Below are 13,665 nucleotides of genomic sequence, written 5' to 3'. Positions count from 1 at the left end.
CAAAGGTTTAAAATAAAGAGATATGCCCAAAAATGAAAATCTACTCAACCTCAGACCATCCAAGCTGTGGATGAGTTTGTTTTATTACTCGCCGATGGATGGATCCTTTGCAGTGAATGGGTGCCGTCAGGATGAGAGTTCAAACAGATGAAAAAAACATTGCAGTAATCCACATGACTAGTCCATAAATGAACTAATAAACCTAATAAAATCATTGCTTCTGGCAAAAATACGAGTCTTCTGTTTTCTAAATGCATCTTGATGATCTTACTGTGAAGAATTCATCCATGCATATGTTTAATTTTATTTAAAAAAAGCTCACCTTAACTTTTGGTGAAATGACAGACTTCTCTCTGGTGATATGTATAAGTCAGATCTGCCTCTATCTAATCAACAACTAATGAATTGCACTAACTCTCTGCCTATCTTGTTATATAATTTAACACCCTGCGGTGCCTCCATGTACCCTTGGTTGAGATCCCTCTCTTTTCATCTGAGCAGGTCAGGGTGTTAACAGATGACAAAAGCTCCTAATACATTGCATGCCTAGTTGCAATGGGAGCTGTTCTATACAAGCGCATGACACATAGTCTGGTATCTCTCAAGCCGTCCCTCTGCCCAGCTGGAGGGCCGCAGGAACACTGCATGTGCTTTTAATGTTGTAGAGGAGGTGCCGAACCCTGGGTCAGGTATAAATTAAAAATACTCTGCCGGATGATTTGCCAGCTCAGGGGTCGGGAGGAAGCTGTTGGGATAAGATGACCTTATTGGCATTGTGTGAATACAGAGTAAATGAGTGAATGACAGGCCTTTACAGTGTCGTCCATGTGTGTGCTTTGAAGCAGCACACTAGATAGAGACTGTATTTTCAGCACTGTTGAGGAGGAGGGGCCAGGATCCTAAGAGGTAAAAAGCATTTGACGGAATCTATTCGAACAAGCATGAATAAGCTTGAGTTTGGAATATAATATGCCACACAACTAGACCCCTGGAGCAGTTAAAGCTGCAGTGTGTCATTTCAGCATTACTGCGGATTTTAAATCTAACTTCTCAGATCTACATAGATTTGCATTATATGCCCTAATTAACTATATATGTGCTCACTGGTTCTGCAGGCAACTGACTGTGCATTCGGAGGATAGGGAATGAATGGGATTTGTTGGAGTATAACGTTTCATCTGTTTCCACAAACAAGCTCTTTATAAATGTTTTGCACTTCCATGGATGTCTATACATGGATACCGGGTGCTGTATTAACATTTTATATGCATACATTTTATATCTCATTATATCCCACAATGTAAAGCACTCAATTTGACATCCCATTATGTAATGGATGAACAAAGCAGAAGTAACATGAGCTGCAATTTTTTTTACATATCTTTTGCAATTTTATTTGAAAAATAAACATTTCGTTAGTGACCTAGAAATTGTGTAGAATATTAAATATATTTTAAAGAGTATTAATATTCAAGATATTCTGAAGCGTTAAATATGAAATATTTGTAAATATACTTTTTTTTATTATTTATTGAAAACAACATATTTCTAGGGTTTATTAAAAAATCCCAGATTTGCAATGTGGTCTCAGACTTTATGAACCCCCTGCATGTGTGTGTTATATCTATGTGGTGCCATTCAGCCGTGATAAACATGCTATATTTACTATATGTGAGACATTTTGTCTGTTCTAGCTCCGAGATTCTTCCCATAAAACATGAGAGAACAGAGAGAGTGTGACCAACCAGCACCTGCAACCAAACCATGAAAAGACATTCTGCCATATCTCAGAGGCACAGCACGACCAGAATATTCTACATATTCAGCCAAACATTTTCTGAAGCCTTCAGCCATTCTCTGATTATTCTTCTTGGATGAAGTAATGCATTTAATACACACACACGCTTGGCCACGTGCAGCTCATCAGTAAGAAGGGCAGAGAGACGTGGGCTGTTAGCACTCTCTTTCTCCTCCCACACGCCTGTCACTGTATCCTGTTTCTCACTTCTGAGCACATAGTAGATGCACAATCATCTCCACACCCCCCGAGCATGCTGTCACTGAGCTCAAGCTTTAAATAGCTGTAAATTAAGAGAGAGTCTGAAAATTGAGTGCAAAAGTCTTACGTTAAATCGGATGGTAAAGCTTCAACTGGAGAAATGCGAATGAATAATTCCAGTAAAAAAGGAACATACTGTAGATATAAACTCTGCCTGACTACAAGAGGTGGATCTAATCAGCTGTAGATTCTCACACACACACACACAGAGAGACACACACACTCTCCATCTCTCCAAAGTCTCTTCTCCAGCTCCCACATGGTTTTTGATATATCCCTCTCATCCACCAGAGCCATAGATCCAGGTTGCCAGGCAACCCCCAAAATCCCCAAAGACAGACGCGCTCAAGTCTGCGCTCGGATAAATCAGTACTCATGCAACATGACACATATATACCGAGACGTACAGAAAGAGAGTGGTTGCCATGGTGATTTCTGTGGGTTGGCTGCAAAAGCATCCCTAAATGTTTGTTTCAGTAGAGGATGACAAAAAGGACAAACAAGGTTGAGAGCTTCGAGTTCATGTTCTTTTATTGGAAAAAAATCAAAAGACGAGCATGTACAACTTGGAATGAACATAAACAGAACTGAAGGTGGGCAGTCGAACAAACCCCAGGTGGCCAAAGCCCTCGTTTGCACTCTCCAGAGAAAATCAACATGCTCACGGTCAGAGCCCAGAGAAGAACTAAAGATAAAAACATTTATGGTTACAGTCACCATTGCCCTTACCCGAAAGACGCTTCCACATAAGGTGAAAGGTCACGCCCTGAAACTCCCAAGCCTCTCACTCCCGCTAAACGCCCCTACTATCGGGCACAATGCACAAAGAAACAAAACTCTGAATATCCTGACATGCCAAACATAGTTTAAAATCTCTTAACTGCTCATTTTTCTTAAAAATATCTCTTTATTTAGTTTTTGAAGCAAACTGCAAAGGTCCCCTTCATTCGTCCTCTATGCAGATTCCAAAATCCCGCCCTGCCACCCGATCCCACCGCCCCCCAAACCATATTCAAACCTCTTATAGATTCACCCCCAGAACGCTCCGACAAACATCGCTGAGGTTTCCGCCCCGATAGCGGCTCTGAACTCAAGCTGCATGCATGTAGAACAGAAACAGGAAGTAGAAGACGATTGGCCAGCCCAAACATCGCCACTAGCAAATGGAACCAGTTAAGCAGTTCACCAGATGCTTTTACTTTAGTTTCTGAAGGTTTGATATCAGGATTAATTGATTGATCTTTTTGTAGATGTCTAAGCAGTTCTTTGGGAACAGGACCACTAACCAGTACATGCAGGTCATTTATGTTTATGTCTTTTTTTGTTTGTTTTATTTTTTTATATATTTTTTCTATATATGGACATTTTCCTTTTTTAACATTCAGTTTTTTTCTATACAGAAACAGTATGAATAAATGAATATTTTTGCGTAAGAGGTAAGTAAAACATTTGACTGATTTTTTTTGTCTTCTAAAGAGGTCAGGAGAGAACAGAAGAGCTTCACTTTGCCGTCATCATTTGTACAAATTCTGTGGACAGAAAGAGAGATGGACATCAGATATGACGCTCAAGATCCCAACAAAGCACAAGACCTACTAGTTTCCAGACTGCTCCTTTAAATTAATCTCCATTTTTGTATGTACACGCAAATAACCTTGCATTATCCAAATCCAAACTACATTATTGTAATTGAAGTGGCAATTTAAAAAAGTAATGTTTAATCTGCATAAAACGGCGACCCTTTCTGGGTAATCTCAGCACACAGCTGCATCGTACCTTCGTAATTGACCTGACCGTCGCCGTCTATGTCAGCTTCTCTGATCATTTCGTCCACCTCTTCATCCGTTAGCTTCTCACCCAGGTTTGTCATGACGTGGCGAAGCTCTGCTGCGCTGATGTAGCCGTTCCCATCCTGCCACAGACAGACAGACAGACAGACAGGATCAATAAGTCAGCCGTGTCATGCTGTTAAAATATTAAACCACTAAATCCAAAGTAGATGACTTTGAAAACAGTGGAAGTGTAATGCAGATAAAAGGGGTGGCAGCAGAGTTCAATGATGATTTTTCCTAAACATTTGACAATCAAATGTCCCAGTAAACCTGCAGGGAGAGATGTCTGACTCTGGAAATGATTGTGCCATCAATCCCTTCAAACCAGCTGCAGCTTTACGTGGAACAAGGGCTTGTTATTTAGTTTCCAAGGGTTGGTTTGTTTTTTCCTGCCTCCTCACTCTTTCCATGGAAGCAAAAAAAATAATCATCTTCCCACAATGCTCTCTTTTCAGCACTGACCTTGTCAAACACTCTGAAAGCCTCGCGGATCTCCTCCTCACTGTCGGTGTCTTTCATTTTCCGGGCCATCATTGTCAGAAACTCGGGAAAGTCAATGGTTCCATTACCTGAAAGAAACAGGGAAAGAATAAACAGATCTAGTCCGGGATGTTTGGACAACTCGGATAAACTCTCCAGGACGTAGAATGCAGGACAAAATCAGGGCAGTCAATACGGCATAATGAGGAGTAATGAGGTCTAATAACATATTTAGTGTGTCTGAGTGTCATCTAATTGAACTGAATTAGTCTTAGTTGATAGAGTCACAGCAAACACTCTCCAGGATGCACTGTAAACACTGTACAGGAAAGGTCACAGGAATGAACATCATGTTTATTTTCTTAAATTGCGAGATAAAATAAATTGAATTAGGGACACATAAAATCAATAATAGAGTTTTTTTTATTTACTGGATATCGGGTGGTTTTTATATGTAATTGTTTAGAAAAAAAAAAAAAAGTAATATAATAAAAGTTAAATGTAATCTTTAGCAATCTCAAAATGAATATGCATTTTTCAAGCTGTAAATGTTGCAATGTCTGAAATTTACTTGTAGCATTTAAAATTATTAATTTTAGCTTTTAGACTTTCATATTTAATTCATTAAGACAAAACAGTGCAGAATTGAATACCAGCTATTTATACAATTTTTTCCTTTTCTAATTTGATTCTAAACAAGGAATGTTGATAGTTCTGGGTTTTTCAGGCTGAAATGTGTTTCTCATTCCCTTGAGGTTTAACCAAGCTGAGGTGGGATATTACACGGGACAAATATGACGTCCTCCTGTGTGTATGCGTGTGTGAAAATGATCACTACAGCCATTCCCACAGGGATCACATTGCGTGTGTAATCTGACAATGTGGGTGTAGACATGTGCTTGCGTATGTGTGTGTGTGTGTTTTCTTCACATTGCATGTTTTTCTCGCTAGAGCTCTTCACAATCACTCTCTCGATTCCATCGCCACCACTGCCAAAGTGGATTATGTAAAGGATTCCATGAGGTCTTTATTACCTGCTGTTATTCAACAGGCTTCACTGCTGTCTGACCTACAAAAATGACTCTATACCACACAACACAATCCCATCTGTAAATAATCAGTATCAGAAACCCAGCGTGCTCGGCATGATCTAACGACATATTAAAATGACACTAACGTTAAAGGACACTCTGTAAAGACACCATTGCATTCTGGAACACTAATTACATCAGCTCTGTAACAGGAGAAGCATCCCAGGCGTATTACATTTTGGTGTTATCTGAAAGCTTGCTTGCTTGTAACACAAGCTAATTACAAAACAAGATCACCGTTTAATCACAGAGAACAACAGTTCTCAATAGTCGATAGGTGTCCCTAGCATAATCTTTTGTCAATAGTCAAAATAAAATGAAAAGAACATAATCTTTAATTAAAAAATGGGAATGTCAGTTATGTCTTAAGGGATATATAAGCAGGTGTGAAAAAAATACTTATACACCCTTTAGCCGATTCCAAAGATTTCATTGGTCATTTGAATCACAGGGTTGACTGCCGACACTACACTGAGACAAATACTAACTCCTAACCCTAACCTTAAGGTTAGTATAGTGTAGGTAGCATATCATGATAATTACATTACATTTCTGAAGTCTGAACTGAATCCAGCTCACCATCAGCATCCACCTCGTTGATCATGTCCTGTAGTTCAGCCTCTGTGGGGTTCTGCCCAAGTGAGCGCATCACTGTGCCCAGCTCTTTGGTTGTGATGGTACCGTCCCCATCCTTATCAAACAAGGAGAAAGCCTCCTTAAACTCTGTGAAGAAACAGATGAAAAATAGCATTAAAACTTAATTAAATTAAATTTTCACAAGATCCATTTTCCTGAATCATCTGGCTGAATGAAGGGCAGGTGTACTGATTGTTAATAGTTAATATGTGACATTCATCCTTGACAATGGAGTTAATTCAGGGCATGTTTACACCACAAACACACCCAGATTGGCTTACCAGCAATTTGCTCCTCGGTGAGTTGGTCAGCCTGGAAATGGAGATGGAAAAAAAGTGATGAGTTAATGAGTGTCATAAACATATATATAACCCATCGTTTTATTGTGCGAAGCACTTTACAAACTGAGCAAATCACAATAGCACAGATGTCCTGTCAGGAGGAATACAACAATCACAAAAACAAACCACTGCACAGACAGAGGCTAAAATGTAAAAAATAGGAATAGAAGAGCTTAACCATAAAATGAATATACAAAATAAATGAAATGCTCTTCATAAAGCTTTCTTAAAAAGCAAAAACGTCTACTTTATCTGCTCCATCCATTATTTTCTGATACTGACACTCAAAGCTTTAGCTTGAAAACTCAAGAAGCTTGATTAACCAATCAATGCCAGCAAACAAGCCTAAATAGCACTTTGTCCTCCAATTCATAAACTAATGGTGAATGAACATCCCCTTAAAGACCACAATGAAAACAGCTAAATGTATTCAAAGTTCTTGAAAACGCAACCTTTATCCCATCAAACTGAATGTCAGTCAGATCAGCCACCAGCCTCTTCGCCTTGGGTTCATTGTCCCAGCCATCGGTCTTCTTTACATCTTGCCTGTCCATTTTAACTGGTGCTTTCCTGGGTTTGACCTCAGCAGTGGGGCTTTTCAATGAGGTCAGGTCATCCACTGCTCCTCGGACAATCACCAGACCTTCTGCCAGGCACTCGGCCCGCTTGGTGTTTTGCACGCCTTGCCGTCTGACATCCCCGAGCTCAGTCCGGCAGTGCTGCAGGCAGTTTTTCAAACCCTGGACATCTCGCACCACGCTGTCAATGCGGCTGTTGGTGGAGTCCACCAGCATCTGCAGGAAGGACTTGTAGTTTCTCTCCTGTAGCTCGATCAGCTCTTTATAAAAGAACTGCTGCTGGTCGAGGAGATCGTAGACCATGGATAATGACACAGAGTCCTCCTCAGGGTAGATGACAGGTCTCTTTGGAGGCATTCTGGTCTTTGCGAGTAGACGATACCTGAAGCACGTAGAGGTGAATCTGGCTGATCAGGCTGATGAACAACGGACCCGGAGAGAGCTCATCTGACCCTTGAGGCCAGTGTTACTGTACCAACCTCCCAGGCCGCATTGGGTATCGCTCAGCAAGATATTAGGCCGATTTCTGAGAAGCTTAACGTCAGCAGCTCACTACGGTTACAAAGCCGAGGGTCAGAGATCGTTTCCATTATTTTAAATTAGTCAAATGGGCGTCCCATCAGGTCACTCAAGCAAAGTAGGATGTATTCGGAGGTAGATCGGCAGGTAGACAGAATGACAGCTAAATCAACGGAAGGTCAATTAAGGTCTATCTGTCTAAATCAAATGACCCATCACCTGCTCCTGCGGTCATCTCAGTTTACAGCCAGTCGTGGGTTTGCGTTTATATCTTTATCTCTTTGATCATCTGAGTGGCATCTCGTCTCTGCTAATTGTGCAAACACCTCTCTCCGTCTGTAACCACAATGGCAGGTTTTACCTTTCCCTGCGTGGTTGCATTATCTCACCTGTCTCAATGTTCTTGTGATCAAGTTCATTTTTTTCTGCATGTCCCTCCTTAGGGGTCCTGTTAGCCTGAGGGATAAAGATCTGGGCCGCTAGCATAAAGATTGTGAGTTCAAATCCAATTAGGGACAAAATATGACCTGGAGAGTTACAAAGGTCCCTTCCTGCCCAATTATGACTATGCTATTGTGTAAGCTGTTGTTCCAATTAGCATGCTGTCCATAACTCCCATGAAATATTACCTAAATATGAAGATATGTCCCTTTACCCTTATTCAAGTCCCTGGTTATTAAAGCCGGAAGTAGCTACAGATCACATCTTCCATATTGTCATGTACATCAGAGTGAATCATATTATTGAAAAGAAAGTGTTCAAGTGTGGAGATTTGGTTCAATTCCTCAGTGGCTGATTGGAAGGAGGCAGACCTGAATGCAAACTTTCGGTCAATTATAAGAAAGGGGCAGGGTGTATGAGGACGAAATGTCCCGCATATGTCACCGGAGGAGTCTGTTGTTTCTCTGAAAGATTGAGTTATGACATTCTGATAATAAAACAAAATGAGGTAAAAAGAAACAAATGCATTCATGCATTAATCGTTCGTAGTAAGATCAATAACATGCATATAGAACATAGATAGGGTGAAATTCCATTTTATGATGACTTCAACATTAAACTTTGTTGTCTAAAGTGTTTACATAATATTCAAGAGTGATGACGCATCTATTCACTATTGCACCAATATGTGCCCGCGGAGCTCTTCCAAAAACAAAAAAAAAACCTCTGGTAGCTTACTTCCCAAAATAAATTACTCTTAAGAGGCAATTCTTTTAAAAGTTAGCATGAAAGGGAAAATAGGAATTGTCTTTTCTTCTTTATTGTGACATATATCTGACTGAAACCATTCTTGAATGAGAAAGTAATGTAGGGCAGAACTTGTCCATTCAGAATTTATTTGCATCTTTGTTGTTTGCTAATTGCTGAAATAGCTTCATGTAGTCACAGGTTGCTAGAGGGGATGGATTAAATCCCACCTGGTTGGACACGTTAATGTTTCTGATTAAAGCTTACTTTTTGAAATAATATGCATATATAATGTGCTTGGCTTAATCCTTTACAATAACCAACGCAAGATTTCATAAGAAATTAGAATTGTCAGTTTGGGTTTTAATGGTGATTTTAATAATTAATGAATAGTTGCTGTCTGAATCACTTTGAAACACTACCCTGTATAATTTACAGCATTGTTAGAGAGAGAATGGGCATTATATTCAAAATGCATCAGAAATGGAATCATGTTGAAACAAATCTAATCAAAGTGAATCAAAAATCTGTAACAATATCCAAATATGTGTTCATTTAATAAACATTTCAGCTTCTTTCCCCCCAAAAATCAATGTGGAAAATGCACCGTCCCCAGATTCTCCACAGACCCCATCCATAAAGGATAATTTCTTCTCTCCAGCTGATGGGGAGAACAGGATCCTGCACCTCTACTAGAAGCCTTCCAGGCTATTTGCCATCCAGCGAAGCTTCAAACATTGCACACCACTGCCAGGAATTTGGCCTGGATCTGAAAATGCTGCGCAATGTTGCCTGGAATCTGGCCTTGATTTAGGACTCACCAAGCGGCAGGAGCAGCTGAGAGAAGGCCAGACGACCAGTGTACGATAATGAGTGTGGTATTGCCACTTTCACACCATATTAACAGGGAGTCCCCAAGGCCCTTGACCATCATGCTGACAGAAGCAAACACTCTACTGAGTCTAGTTCCAGTAACTGTCTCTCTTCACAAAATGAACACCAATATACCCACAACTTAGCACCTAAGACAGGAAGATGGCTGAATATAAACTCATGACCACAACTGTGAAAGCAGCTTCCTTATGAACCAAACCAACTGTGCACCCTGAAGACAGCAAGCCCTGAAATAGCCATGCGTTGATAGCTAATCTGGCCAATTTAGCTACCAGGTTACCCAATAAATTCTCTCTTATATATGTGTGTAGTTATTGTTGTAGCATTCAAGCAGTTTACCATGACTGTCATTTCAGAGAAGCTTCCAGAGAGGCCCGTATGAAGAAGTGCAGACTGTCTCTAGACCGTTCTACTTGATGGGTGGAAAAAAACATGGTTATTTTCCTCATTGATTCCAATGACACAACTACCTGTATAGGCAGAACAACGAAACTAGAGCTGCATCATGGCCAGGAAGGTCCTGAAGACGCAACTCGAGGGAGGAAACAGACACCTCACACAGCAACTAGCCATTCATAGCTCATCATGGAAATGAGATAATTCTCACCAAACAGCACAGGCTTAAATAACACCCATAAAAGAATGATTTATACTGAGCCTTCTGGCATTGTGCTGTGGAAAAGCTGAAGCAGAAGCGTTTGTATGGACTCATTGAGTCGGCATTGACTTTGTTGAACTCACTCAGGACATTCTTTCCATGCTTCACGAACAATGTTTGCTTTCTTGAGCTAAAATGCACCATTTAAACAAAGGTTTGTTCATTTTCTCATTGGGTATCCAGCTGTACGATTTATGAACTCTGTTTCGTTCTCTTATGAGGGGAAACATTCAACCCCTGAACCCAGATTACTGTTACTTTCACAAGTCAATAGAGCCCAAAATGAATCAAATATGTTTGTGCCAACCTAAACCAATAAATAAAGCCAATTTATGGTCCTAATCCTGCTTACTTTTGACAGATTTGACAATTACAAATTATAATTTTAAAAAAGCCTAATAAAAGAGCAGCGAAGATAAATAACATGGTCATAAATACATGTAATAATGTTTTTTTCTTCAAAAATTAAACATGGGTCAACCACAGCCAACACAACCCACATGACAGCTGCTTAAACATCTCAGTCTGAACACTTCAAGAAATATTTCAATCAAATATTGAACTTCTGTCATCATTTTTATCTATCTTTCTTCTGTGAATCACAAAAGGGGACTGACAGCCCCAGTCACCGTTCACTTTCATTGCATCTTTTTCCATACAACTAAAGTAAATGGTGACTGAGGCTGTCATTCTGTCTAACATCTCAATTTGTTCTTCAGGTAAGAAAAAAGGTCCTGTAACGGTTTGTAACGGAATAGGGGTGAGTAAATGATGACAGAATTTACATTTTTCAGGGTGAATTCTTTCTTTACTCTTTATTCAGACTGGCCTGATTTTCTACAGTGGCTGTCAGTGATGTCTATAACAAAATCATTCGCTAAAGCAAAGCAAATATCGCCTCAAACATATCAATTATAAAGACAAGCACAATGTTTTCTTATTAAACAGAACGTGAGCTGATCATCTGTCTGCTGCTGTCCAGCACATCACACTATAATAAAACGCATATGTCACATTTCCTGCCGCACTATGACATCAATAATCCTGCAACACGATCAAAATGATAATCAGACGCAACCATCGTTTGCGAAGTGCAATGAAATACACAACCGAGCCTAATGCATATGAAATCAAATTTGCTGTTGCACGAGCGCAAACTTAAAAGAAGCAGGCAGGTGGTTAGTCATGTCTATATATTAACTGCAATGCTTTAAATACATAAAATATGAACGCATATTTATGAATGAGTAGTGCATGATAAAAGCTTATACGTACCATATCTGAGGGTGGAGAATGGACTAGGTTTGTTAATCAACGCTAGACTGCAGCGATGCTCCGCTCTCAGTTAACGTTAAAGCTCCACCGCGCGACTGTCGCTCGCAGAGTATTGAAGGTGATCCGGTACTATATACAATGGTGTATTCCTCCGCCGCACGGACCCCACTCACTCACTTCCGCATAAAGCAGTCAGAAGCCCCGCCCACCTACTTATAATAACCACATCAGCCCAGAGAAGGAAAAGTGTCTATTAATAAAAAATTATAGGCTAATAAAGAAATATTATCTATAATATGTAGAATAGAATATGCATATGTAACGTATAACATATGTGCATATGTAAGTGTAAATAAAGCTCATTCTGATTCTGATTATTACTTTACTTTTAGTCATTTAGTCATTTTAGTCATTTATTATTAATAATGCAAGTTTAGTTCCCTAATTAGTATTTTCTTATTAAATAATTTCAATATATGTGTAAGCATTGCAGATAACAATGTGTATTTAATATGTAACTTTTCCTGGAGTAGTTTACACACTGTTATTATCAGCCCTATTGTACAAATTATATTAATGTGCAGTATAAGTAATACTGTGATTAAAAAAAAGCATATAAATCACTAAAATGTATGTGTCCAGTATTTAATTTTCACTTTTATTTTTGTGGGAAGAAGTACAAGTACGTTTTTTTTAAATGATCCCATGCTTTTATCTGTAAAATATACAAAAGTTACTTTTACTTCTTCCCACAAATTACCAATTAATATGGTCTGCAGAAAGTTGTGTAGAAACACACAGAAGATGGCCTGACTGAAATCTAATTAATTAATCCAGTATATATTTAGGGGCAAAAACTGTTGTTCATGTGACAATGCTATGGAAATATGTACAGAAAGAAGAGTGTTATAATAAAAACTTTTTAAATTCGCATTCAAGTCATTTATCACAGAGAAAAATCCAATCTATTGGTCTCTTAATTAACCAAATTATGAAAGCTCACTAACAAATAAATAAAACGTGAAAATAATAATTTTAATTTAAGTTTATTTCTGTTCTTAGTCACACCAATTTGAGAGAACATGTTTTGAATACATTTTAGGAATATCAAATACAAGTTATTAATTAATTAATTAATTATTAATAAAAAAAACAGAATATCGATATTTAATTAAGGACAAATCGACATCCAATATAATAATTTTTAGGGTCGCAGAACTAAGAACACTACATCTTGAGGGACTACTTCTCTAAAAGGCACTAGTTTCTGTCGTCGGAATATTACTTATTGCATCAAGTCCTCTGTCTTTGTTGACGCTAGAGAGATTTCGGCTCAGCATGTCACAGCTTTTATGATTGGCCAGCTGAGACCTGCAATCCGCTCGTGACTGTAACAGCGTCTCTGATTGGTTACGTTAGACCTGCAATGCGTCAAGCCATTGCGCTCAGTGTGTCCCGGATCACGCAGCACTGGAGGGCTGATTCAATCTCTCTCCTGGGATCAGAGCTCACATTATAGACTCACCGCGAGACTCCTTCACATATAGAAAGTTAAGGTTTAAATGAATTTTCTAGAAAGTAATGGGAAGCACAAAGTGCTTTGCTCTTGGACATAAAGCCAACTGGACACAAAATAAATAACACTTCAAACTGTGTGAAATGAAGGTTGCGGCATCGGAAATAAATAAAGAAATACTGTATATCGATGTTATGATTATAATGAAAGATTTTCACTTACTAATCCTTTGTTAAATATATGCAGTCAACTTTTGCAAAACTATTACTATAATATATGAACTTTTGAGCTTTGTTCTCAATCTACTGTACAATAAAACGTCTTAAAATCGCCATGGAAAATATTCCCCCCACTATTACTATAATCCTTTAAATAAATCGGCTGAAGCAGTTTGAAACGATAGCTTCACGCAGTGGACTGAACCAGTTCCAGCTATTATTGAATCAAATTGATTCACCTGAGAACCGATGAATCAGTTCATGATCCCAGCTTTTGGATTTGGATGATTTAATGGGGTGAAATGCAAGTTTAGCAGGAAAATAGCAGGAAAATTACTAATTAAATGAACTGGGAAATATATGACTTGGCCAATACGCAT

At 38.9% G+C, this 13,665-nt stretch overlaps 1 protein-coding gene across 1 annotated transcript; it reads right to left on the bottom strand.

Annotated features, from left to right (window-relative positions):
* Nucleotides 1-2,566: 2,566 nt before the first annotated feature.
* Nucleotides 2,567-11,752, bottom strand: LOC306885962 (calmodulin-1). Its single transcript, XM_079442798.1, has 6 exons — nt 11,552-11,752; nt 6,380-6,410; nt 6,042-6,185; nt 4,354-4,460; nt 3,836-3,971; nt 2,567-3,588 (listed from the first exon to the last, which is right to left on the bottom strand). Exons 1-6 carry the CDS (start codon nt 11,552-11,554, stop codon nt 3,560-3,562), a joined length of 450 nt encoding a protein of 149 aa, XP_079298924.1. The 5' UTR covers nt 11,555-11,752; the 3' UTR covers nt 2,567-3,559.
* Between the last annotated feature and the right edge of the window lie 1,913 nt (nt 11,753-13,665).

This window comes from Barbus barbus (assembly GCF_936440315.1).
Source record: "Barbus barbus genome assembly, chromosome: 20".
Classification (NCBI taxonomy): Eukaryota; Metazoa; Chordata; class Actinopteri; order Cypriniformes; family Cyprinidae; genus Barbus; species Barbus barbus.
Note: the sequence above shows the minus strand (reverse complement) of the source record. Positions and strands in the feature narration are given on the sequence as shown.